This window comes from Athene cunicularia (genome assembly GCF_003259725.1).
Source record: "Athene cunicularia isolate RWA chromosome 2 unlocalized genomic scaffold, athCun1 chr2_part1, whole genome shotgun sequence".
Lineage (NCBI taxonomy): Eukaryota > Metazoa > Chordata > Aves > Strigiformes > Strigidae > Athene > Athene cunicularia.
This window is the reverse complement of record NW_020799095.1, coordinates 125,311,501-125,323,528: the sequence shown is the minus strand read 5'-3', so window position 1 is coordinate 125,323,528 and position 12,028 is coordinate 125,311,501. Positions and strand designations below refer to the sequence as shown.

Sequence of the window (12,028 nt, the reverse complement as noted above, 5' to 3'; positions counted from 1 at the left end):
AGATGTCTTGAGGGGAAGATTTAGGAGAAAAATGTAATGTACTCTGCTAGACCAACAGCCAGACGTGGAAAAAAACAGACAAACCCCAAACTTGATCTTTTCAAATAGTTCTAATAAAATCTGGCTTAATGTCAACTGGTCTAATAAAAATACCTCTTCTTGCTACAGGTATTTCTCTATTCATACTTTTAGACCACATTAATATAACTCTGATCATTTCTACTATCAGAAAACAATAATTATTGTCAAGTATCAGAGGCTCATTCTTGGCATTCTGTTGTTGACTATGCCTTTTTCTCCTTTCATTTTTATTATAGTCAGACAGAGTGGAAATGAAGAAATTCTACCACAGCTCTATGAAGTTTTGGGTAAGCAGACCTTGTGTTATTGATGCCAATATGTAAGTTCAGACTGTAGGATTTCATAGAATTGTTTTCATTCACTAAAAATTACTGTTGGGTTAAGAACATCACCAGAAAACATTGGCTTCATGGCATGTCAATGCTCACCAACTGAAGACTGCCATCTTCATAAACAGTGTTTAATTGTAAAACAGAATAATTATAAATGCAATTATAAATATTAATTCTGAAGAATAATAATAAATTGATAAAATAGAATTAATACAATTCTCGGTTTTGATTAATTTGTGCAAGGCTATCCCCGCACACACTTAAAGGCAATAGCAGTTTGCCAGACATTCATTATATAATAAAATTTAAAGTCTTGAAATTCGATAATTCATTCAGTGAACTCATGAAGTATTTTGTGGTACAAAATTAGTCATCAATCACACAAGTAAACAAAAATTCAAACTAAGATTTACGATTTTTGCAATTTGTAGAAACAAAGATGCATTTGATTTCCAAAAATTGTTTATTTTGTTCCTAAATATTGGTTTTTGCCAACAGAATATAGGTAGTCTGTTGAATTCCCGATACACATGTAGCTCTGTGACAGAGCCCACATCTCTGAAATCTGTTATTGCCCTGTCCTCTTCTGTAAATACTTTTGCATCTGCATGCTCCTTATATACTTGAAGTTAAGCTATCCAAAAGTGTAGGATATACACTATACAGGCAAGTGAGTGGGACAGGGTCAAGCTTACAGCAAGAGAACTAAGTAGATTTGTATGGTTTTAAGTTTGCACTCTCAGTATGTTTAGTGCTCTTGATTTCTGCAGAAACTAATGAGTTGAGTGTTCTCATGACATGCAAGATATAGATACAATCTGGGAATCTGTCATATGATTAAGTACTAATTAACAGTTGCTGACATTTAAAGCACTTCTGAATAAATTTTGCCTCCTCTTAGACACATGTCTAAGAGGGAGAGAGGCCATAAAATGGCTGTTCAGCCTCAATCAATTTTTTGTTCTGGTTTGGTTTTTTCACCAGAATTCAGGTATTAACTGTATCTGACTTGCATGGCATAAAAGGTCAGTGCTGCAGGCTAGTTGCTGCTGACATGAGTTGCATCTCTCAGAGCAAAGGTATTTCTGATTACAGTGAGATGAAACCTACAGTTCCACATCCCTCTTTTGTCCCCAAATGATACCAGCATCAGCACGAAATGTCACAGGATCTTTAAAAAGGCCAAGTCAAGTTTGCCACAGCTTTCCTTGTCTCCACAGAATTACTGGAAAGAATAAAGTAGCAGATGAGAAGAGTAATCACACAGTTGATGGACTGTAGAGAGATGTTGGATATCTTAGCGATAGGGGAAGAAGCACATCCAAACATTAAAAAAGACAATATCTATTTTTTAAAAAAATCATCCTATGATGAATCTGTTGTTTGGAACACATGGATTCTGCAGGTTGCAAGTAAAGAGTCTAATTTGTGCTCCCCCAGATTGCTTTAGACAAGATGGTTTTAAAAGCTGTAGGACTTCTAAGTGCTTCTGGAGTGTTCTTCCCACCTCCACTCACCAGCCACATGCCTACCATTTTAGTCTTGTCAGAACTATTCGAATAACATAATGTATTAGTAATCAACTATCTGAGATACTGTTAATAATCCCCATGAAACAGATTAAAATCTCAGGCATGGAGTACTTAAAAAACAGAGCAGAGGAGCAAAGATGTTGGTGTTTTCAAAGAGATAATCTTGCCTGCCAGTACTTGGGAAATTACAGGCTTAGCATGCTGACTGTTCACAAATATACTCAATCATGATTCAATCTAAGTAAGTTTATGACAGAAAGGAAGTACATTATGATTGTTGTGACATTTAAATTGACCTCTGCTCTTCAACAGCTCGATGTGATATCAGTATTACCATTTGAAGTTTTATCCTTCTTCTTTGGATTTAACCCAGCATTTAGAGCAAATAGGATGCTAAAGGTAAGATCTATGTTACTGATGGATGGCTAACCACACATATATGTTTTTACAACTCAATGGGAATTTGTTTATAATATTTAGGAGTATGAAATTTAGAAATTGGAAAATATCTTCAGGATAAGATACAACATAAGTAAACAAGCCAAAAAAAAAAAATACAAGATGTAGTCTGTCCAAATGAAGCCATTATTCTCTTATTTTTCTTCTGATTTTATTATTTCCTACTTTCAAAAGGTGGTTTGTGATTGAGGCTGGTTTGTTTCAATTATTTAAATTAGATTAATCTTAAATTACATGTTTAGTTTTTTTTTTAAAAAAAAAAAAGTTAATTAATGCCAGTGTGTTTTCCCCTTCTCTTAGTAATGTCAGGTGTTTAAAAGCAAAGGAGGGAATTTTAAGGATAATATAAACTATACACAGCATATTTAGCAAGCATAAATCTACTTTTACTATTGAGTCCAAAGACTTCTGGAGTTGTGCAATGAAGGGGCTGAGAAGAGATTAGACAACAGCACTCTCCCTGCATTTCATGGTACCTAGCAGGCCACTCTGCAGCTAAATATATTCCCATTCACACAATCAATATATTGACAAAGAATTGGCTTTCATTTAAAGCTGGGGGGATAGAAAAGAACTCTGAGAATAAAATAAGGGTGTTCTTCAATTCAGTTTTCAACAAAACTTCAAAATTCCCTAAGTCAGAAATGAAAAAAATATGAAAGAATGAAAAGTTAAAGAGTACCTCATATTAGGCAAAGAGATGTGTACTGAACAAAAACAAAGTAAAAAGCTACATGCGAATATAAAGGGCTATCACTAAAGGTAAACTATAGATAATTAACAGGAAGAATTTGATACAGCAGCAACTGATACTACATGGCATATTGTCTAGCATATGGCGGTTGATACATATGATCACTTACTGAAGAATTATTGGAACTTCAGAAAGAGAAAGAAGGGATTTTTATACATGTCATTCACTCTGATAAATTTACCCAAGCAATTGTATATGTTTGAGGAAGAGAAATCATTCATCTGCAGTAGTCTGACCTGAACAGCAAGACTATTTCTATAATCAGATTAATGGGACTCAACACCCAAAACAATGTTTAACTCAGTTTTCATTTTTGTTTTTCATTTCACCTTTTAGTGAAATGTTTACAGAAACTCAGACTACTGAAAAAATCCATTTTCAAAATGTGTATGCAAACTAATGTCAGTACTATTATGAAAAGACATGTGGTGAAGAATAGTTATTGGATTACTTTCATTTGTTTTCCATTCAGCATAACACATTCTTTGAGTTTAATGATCGTTTGGAAGCTATTCTGGACAAAGCATACATCTACAGGTATGTGTTTATTAAACTCTTGTAGCATGCCAAGCTTGGCACAGAAGGCATTTCATTTGATTTCATGTGAGGCACTGGGTAGAATATGATACATCTTTAACTGTTCAATTTAAGATTTTTTAAAATAGCTGCCTTTATTTTAATCATTAAAATAATAAACGTAAATGACTCATGTATGAAGTGTAGCTCTGTTCAGCTGGCCCCATTCAGGCAAAATGTTCACCGAACTGAGGCTTCTGCCAAAATGTAATGGACCAGAGTATCAGAAAGAAGTTTCTTTAGTGAAAGAGCTAGAGAACAGTTTCTTTAGGTTGCTACTAGGAATGCCAAATCCTCAGTAGCTGTTTATTTGTACTTAATAAGAGTTATGAGCTTAAGCCTATTTCAACTTTTTTCTTCAAATATGCACTCACCATGGACCTGGCATATACAGAAACTTGATCCTCCACTGCATTGACTAAACTTGGAATGAGAATCAATTCACCACAGATCTCAAATAGTGATTATAACTGTTGTCTGCTGCACTATGTTCTCACCTTCTGCCCTGACAGGAAGAATTCTGAATCCAAATCAAGCTGTCCATAGACATGGTTATGGCAAGTTTCATAGCCCCCTCAGCTGTCAGTGATGCTGCTAAGACCCAAGGAACCCATCTACTCTGTCACCATTATTGTCATCTACTGTCAATGTCATCATCCCTAGCTTATCTTGTTCGGTTCCTAAACTGACAGATTTTTTTTTTCCCTGTCCCAGTTTTGGGTCTTTTATTTTTCCTGTGTGCTGCTGCTGCACTTGTTTACCATCTTATTCCACATCAGAGATTATTGTAATTAAAAGGTAGTCTTGGTACTTATACATTGCAACTGAGATATTTTATGAGATTTAGAAACTAAATTTGAAAAGGACGTTGAAACTCCTTCTCTTTCACATTTTCATGTATCTGTGAAATAAAACAAAACTTAGAAGTTTCAAAGTTCTGGTAAAGTATTTTTGAGATGCTGACCTCCAGAAAGCTTATTATGTTAGCCTCTCACTTACTGAAGAGCCTTTTGTGATTTATTTGGGTTTTTTACTTTCTTTTTTAAAATTCTTGTTGGTACAAGAGAAGGCTTCTCTGAATTTCCACAAGATGAACACATTCCTTGTCAGTTTCTAAATTATCATCTCTCTTATCTTCTCCAATCTTATTAAAAAGAATGGGTTTTCATCTGTCTTGTTTATACTTTTTAACTTTTTCTAATGTTGAGGACTTTTAAAATTAATTTATTGGTTTCCATATTACATTCTTTGCACTGGAGTCACAATTCAGTGACTTTTTTAATCTCCTATAATATTTACATTAGTACTGGGAGATATATATTTTTAATATAGATGGTTTTGAATTAAGTAATTAGTTCACATGTAACAATAACGTTGTGTGTATATGGATTTAAAGGAAATGGGAACAAATTAGCAAACCCATTTTCACCCAAATAAGTAGTTTTACAAGGGACAGATATACACAGTATATAAAAGTATGGAATGGGAAATGGTTGTTTAAAGTCTAAGTTGAGAATGGGATGTGCATACCTTCAAACTAGTCTAACTTTGAAGGATGTGGTGTTGATTCGTGTATCAAAAAACAAGGAAGGTGTTCATTTAGAAAGGCTAAGACACACACAGCAAGACCTCCCTGGTCCTGTAAAATGTACAAAATAGCTGGAAAGATAGAGCCAGCTACTCTACAAAGCTATTCTGCCTTTTTTAGAGTTTTGTAACTTGGTATTGGTTGAGTGCCACAACTGTATGTTGCCGCTTGTGTCTTTGCTTCCTGGTGACAGGCCTACTTATATTTTCTAATATTAAATCAGTTGCAGAATATAAATTACAGAATGTAATTATCACCAAGTGAAATAATTTTCTCCTTCATACTGTTAAGAGGACAGGAACTTGAAATGTGTAAAATAGAGCACTCTTTGTAACTAAAATGCAATTTAAAATTCCACTGAAGATGTGCAGAAAAGTAATGGTAAAACACATGTATTGCTCAGCATATATAGGGTTAACAGTATTGATGTTTTATTATCTATAGACTTTCCCATCAGTGCATTGCTAAGGTTTGTGGTAGAAAACAAATATCTGCATACTGTGTTACCAAATTGTTATATTTTGTATTTGTAAAAACACCTATTAAATACATCATGCCATGACCTGATACAATGCTTTAAAACATACTTCAGAAGACACTGACTCTCAGTTTCTGAGGTGCTCATTGATAAAAACATTTATATGGCAAATATCTTTCAACTGGCTTACTAGAAGGCATAAGGTTAAGAAAAGGGCAAATAAAGAGAGGTAGTTATACAGAGGAAAAGTACAAATGGGAGCTAATATATATATATATGTATATATATATATAAGGTTATTTATGCAAACTACTGCATTTTATTTGAATGTAGCAATGTTGTTTTGATCTGAGATCTTGGTATGGTCACCATTTGAGTGATAAGGCACCAGTTAACTGTATAATGTCAAACTACACTTCTACACAGAAAGTGTATGTGCCTGGGTGGATTTTCTCCTCAAACTCGTTGGCTTGAATATGTAGGAATAGAGCTAGCAAAAGTCACTACATCTTATCTACCCATTGCAGTAGATTCAACATGTGCTTAGAGAACTATAATAATACATATTGTAGCAAAGGCTTCCAGAACCTTTACTCAGACCTCAGGAGTCCACTTGCATAGATTCAGACTTGGGCACAAGACCCAGCATGGTCAATATTGCGTTATATTGATGCAATCGGTATAGATCACATCGGCTATCTGTTCTCAATAGCTTGCAACCCAAAAATACTGTCCTGGAAGCACATCAATGTTTAAATAGAAGTGGCATTCATTTGCCAACATCCTAAACAAGAAAAGTACATGTAGGTAGATTGCTCAATGGCATGGAGAGGCGAAGGAGGGCATGCAATGGCACCTGAAGAACCAGCAAAAAAGTGCATAATACAGAAGCAACCACAGAGATATTATCTGCCATTACCTTAGTTTATCTTAGTTTATCCAACTTAGTGGATAAACTAAAGTGGGTAAGTGGATCTTACTAAATTTTCATAAAACCACACATTCAGTCACTGTGCACTGCAAACTGCATTGCATTCTAGCTGTACCAGATGAACTCATTATGTACCAGCCTCACTGTTTAGGAAAGTCCTGTACTTTTCCTATTTATTTATCCCTTGTTTGTATGAATATTTGAATGGAGAGCTAAATCCAGATTTTTCTTTTGACCTCCGTGGTCAGAGGATATGCAATGAGATCATTATTGTATTAAACAGAAAGCTGCTTGGTGCTTAAGTAGTTCATCACTGGCATTCTTCAGAGAACTGGCCATAAGCATAAGAACTGGGATTAGAAATGATATAACCCCTGCTATAGCCAGTAAATCATACTATTTAGCAGGCTTCCTAGCACAGCTCTTGTAAAGCAGTTCATTTCTGACCTCAGACATTTCTTGGCTTTAGTTCACAAGTTTAGAGCCTATCTTGAATACTTTGGCAAACATGTTCATTTGTACCCTTTAGCCTCATTAATATAGCTTCAAATTTCTGTAAATATTCTTAGCCAGTTAAAGAAGTGGATTATAAAGTTCACAGGAAACCATAAATTAAAAATTACTCTGTGTCAAATATTCTAGGAAAGATATTTACTTGACCTTGGACAAACGTGAGAGACAGGTAAGTGCCAGCTATTCTTTCACTGAATCAATACAGGTTGGGACCTACTTAGTGAATGCTTAACATAAACATTGCTGATCAAAAAAAGCAATGGGTTCCATATTAAAATGAAGGAAAAATGTAAGCTGTTTTACAGGAATCTGTTGACTTTTATAGGGTCATTCGAACAACTGGATACTTGCTGTTTATCTTGCACATTAATGCATGCCTGTATTATTGGGCTTCAGACTATGAAGGACTTGGCAGCACTAGATGGGTATACAATGGCAAAGGAAACATGTAAGTCCTTTTCTCTTGCAAGAGATTTTTGTTGATTTTGCTCCTTCCTGAATCCCTCTCCTTTTCCCATGCCTTTGATTACAGAATATGCCCTTACTTTACTGCTTGGATAGCAATCTTTTAGCACCGTGACTGCTGATTAGCAGCTTTCATTACTAACATATTTGGTGGGCAGGTGCAGTGAATAATCAGTTTACCACTTTCAGCTTTTATAGGTTTATGAGTCAGTGCTAAGCACTAACTTAATTAAACATTTAGAAAGCAACAAGGGTCATAAATTAAATTTACTGATTACATACACACATGGGAACTGTTAGAAGGATTGCAGAACAATGCCTCAGAGGAATCAGGCACAGGGTTTTTTTTTCTGCTACATAGCATTTTGTCTTTAAAATGTAACATTTTGGTCCTAAATGCCATGGTGATTGGTCTGAAAAAATCCACTCACTTTCTCTGATCTTTTCAGAAGGTCATGATTAAACACGTGGTAGAGTGTCTCTAGTGGGAAGGACTGAATAATGGCACTCTTTTCCACAAACTCCTTGTGACAGTACTAGTCTGGGTATCAAGTAAGGGACATTCATTAAGAGAAAATAGCAAAGTCATAATATATTTTGTGTATAGTTATATGAAAACATATCTAGTAGTTTCTGATGTATGAACATTCATTTCTTTCAAAGGCCATAATATAGTTAAAGCCACAGAAGCTCAATTTGTCATTAATTACTTTCTTTAAAAAACCACATACACTATACTACTGCTGTTATAAACTACCCTTTAAACAATTTTTCACATTTCTCTTGGAGACGTGCTCCTGTTGCTCGTAATTTTGTCACTTCATGAGTTTAGTGTGAAGTCCCTGCCTTGAAGGGTAAGCAAGTAGCCTTTGAGATTAAAACACACTTTTTGTAAAGCAGCATTGATTTTTTTTTTTATAATTAGGGGTTTCTGTTTAAAAAAATGGCATTGGCTGAAGTTTCCACTAAAATGCACAGATTTAGTACTGCAGTCAGACATGTGCAAGCAGGGTCATGGAGCTCAGTGGGACCACTTATGTAAGTTTATACACAGATATTTGTTCACAGGATCAAGGCTTCCAGAAATCTGACAAGAAAAATGCAGAATTAATTTCCATTATAGCTATTTTTGTTAATGTTATTCTTGAGAATACTTGCCTCATAATTGAAAAAATAAAGTAACTAAGACTGAGCAACCTGAAAACTCTAAAAGTAGACCACTTACTCAGCCTTCAGGTTTTTAATGCTTCTTCAGAACAGCCTAGAGAACAGGCAAGAAAGTCTTCCTATTTTTCATAGACGAGAATATTTTACATTTCTCACAGGGAAACAATTGGTAGAAATTATTTGTTAGATTGATCACAGACAATGATGTTGTGCCTAGAGGCAATGGTCAGGTTTTTTAATGTTTTGTGATACCTTTTCCATGAGGAGACAAAAATGTTTATCAAATGACATCACACTGAAAACAAACGGGATTTAGGGCAGAATTTTTAATAAATAATAATAATAAACTGATAATTCAAAGTCCGCATTAAACCAAGGTACTGAAAAAAATGCATATTAGAATATATCCATGTAAACTTCATTAAGCCATCAATCTACTTCATTTTGACATTGGTTGGTAAATGTATGGCTTTTTATTCTTTTGCCTGTATCTAACTCAATACTGGATTATATGGTCCCATGTACTTGGGACCCCAAAGAGTATCCCATGTTGAGCTGCATTTCATAAAGTATCCCACTAACAGCAAATGCCTTCTGTATGGGATCGTCATTGCTTTAGAGAATCAGGCATGACATAATGTCTGATTGCCGAATTTTTTGGGATTTTTGACAGAGTCGTGTTATTATTGGAGATGCAGTGTGAATTTAAACATATCAGACAAGATACTTTTATGTATATTCACTTTATTGGAAAGCAGGAATTAAGAACAATCAGGGAAAAATCCGTCAGAAAAAGTGACAAGATCTGCATTGTATATTATGGCACAACAGTGCAGATGTAATTTCCTTTCACACAGTAGAGTTGCAAACAATTGAAGCAAAATATGCCATTGGTCGCACACAGAATGGGAACACATTCAGAAAGAAGACAAACATAGCTTCTTCACTAATTAAAAAAAAAAAAAAAAAAAAAAAAAAATAAATCAAAATTCTAGTGGTCTCAGATTACACTGACCCAAAGAAAATGATCTGGTACTGATTTAGTGGCATGAATGTTTTATGTAGAATCCCTGCTGTGTCCATAAAACCTTGTTAGTTTTGGCCAAAACCAGTTCTTAAAAATGTCAACACTTCTAGGATCATTTCTTTTCCTTTCCAGGCTAAGAATAATATAAAGACAACTGTTTCTCTTATCAGTTTGATTATATATAGGTTCCTGAGCAGGCATACTAACTAGTGAACTTCAATTTTTAACTAACAGCTGTACACAGCACTCAAACCACAAGCAAAATTATCAGAGTAGCTTTGTTTGCACATTTCTGCTAGCTGTATTCTTTTCCAGATCATGTCCAGACTCTAAAGTGTTACTTACCAGTCCAAGAAGACTTGAACCCTTTTGCATGGCAGCCTTCAATCAAAGCCTTTGACCTGAGGTGCAAAAGGCAGTCAACTTTATCCCCCTGCAACACACCCCAATTAGCCACAAAAGATGTTCCCAGCATTAAAATGGCACTCATGAGCAGATATACCTCGGTCTCTCCTAATGCAGGATAGCATCCCTGTTGCAACACCATAGTGTAGAGCCTATGTAACCATGACAGCAAGATATTGAAAAGATGTCTTAATTACAGCTAAGTGAACAATTTTAACTATATGTGTTTATTTGCAATCTAATTTAACCACCTAAGAGATTGGTCTCTAATTCCTCAAGAAAATGGACAAATCCTCTAGAAAAGGATTCAAGGCAGGAATGTAATGTAATTGTTCTGAATTGTCCCATGGAAGTACTTGCCTCTTTCATCACAGTCCATCGGGGAAACTAAAACTAAAGATCTGAAATTCTTATGCAAACCTCCCAGGTTAGTGCTATACTTAAGCAAAACAAATCATTCCATTTCTCTTATGGTATATTTCTTCTGCTGTTTTCAAGGCACCCACAAGTAGTCTGCAAAATTCTCCAGCATATTTACTAATCAAGACATCTATTTGCAACCTGATTATGTTTCTCTGTAGCTTGCTGCCTTCCTGCTCTGGGCACAGATTTAGCAGATATCTGTAAGTCCCAGAAGATGGTCACTGTACATGTCTAGAACAACTCTGATATGCATTGCCTAATGCACTGTAAGACTGACATAGTTTATAAGGTGTTTCGGGGGTATCAGCTACACACTGCACTTGCAATAGGTCTGAAGTGTCACACTTGCTGTACAGAAGCAGTTTCTGTACAGTGTCTCCGGACAATGTGCGAATGCACAGCCCAGCTCATAAGTATGTCAGACCTAATGCTTTCAGACCTGCTTCTTGAGGCTGTACTTTTTAGGTAAAGGCTTTGCATTTTGTACCATTCTGTCTGAGATCATCATAACCACAGTCACATGACTTATTAGTCACTCAAGAAAAAGAGGTTTCAAGAAGGAGGTCATTAGAGTATCAGTTTATACAAGCCACTTTACTCTGCTTAAACACAACCTGGTTGTAGTCTGAGAGGGGTCAAATGTGATAGCCCTGAAATAATGCTCCCCTGGGCTGAAATGAATGTGTGAATACCGCCTTAAAATCTGATAGCCACATGCACAAAAATATGATTTACCTGTATTAATCAAAACCATGTAAGAAGTTGAGTGTATTCTGAAATGGACTTTTATGAAAAAGATATTTCTATTGGCATAGTATTACAAGGTATCCTATTTGCAGTGTTTCTGAATGTTTTCATACCTTGGACTTATTGTAGGGAAAAATCTAGTAGCTCGATTGCCTGAAGGATAAACATGCTCTTTATGTTGTGCAGAGAGAAAATCCCTTTCTTGTCTCATGTTGTTTGCTTCAACAGCAATTTTATAGCAGGCTAGTAAGCTGTATGGTGAGCAGTGATGGTTTCCAGACACTAGCTATAGGAAGTAGAACTGCTAATACTGTTGAAATAGGAATCTGTTTTTTCTGGCTTTCCTTAAACAAAATTTACAATCTCATTTCTCTCCTTCTTAGGGGGAAAAAAAAAAAAAAAAAAAAGCTGCTTTATATTTCAACTGTTTAACTTTCATTTCATTTTCATTTCATTAAAATAAAAACAATAAAAAGAATAAGTGGAGAAAATATAAAACCAGTGCCTAAGAGATAGTGAATACCCTGTGACTTTGTCAGTAGAAAGTTTC

At 35.2% G+C, this 12,028-nt stretch overlaps 1 protein-coding gene across 3 annotated transcripts in view; it reads left to right on the top strand.

The window, feature by feature from the left end:
* Positions 1 to 12,028, top strand: part of CNGB3 (cyclic nucleotide gated channel beta 3) — a 68,430-nt gene that overhangs the window by 37,486 nt on the left and 18,916 nt on the right. For all 3 annotated transcript variants that reach the window (XM_026841643.1, XM_026841642.1, XM_026841641.1), the window contains 4 exons: positions 318 to 368; positions 2,258 to 2,344; positions 3,631 to 3,695; positions 7,570 to 7,692. In XM_026841643.1, coding sequence (XP_026697444.1) covers positions 318 to 368; positions 2,258 to 2,344; positions 3,631 to 3,695; positions 7,570 to 7,692 — 326 coding nt within the window. The remainder of the gene's footprint in view (positions 1 to 317; positions 369 to 2,257; positions 2,345 to 3,630; positions 3,696 to 7,569; positions 7,693 to 12,028) is intronic.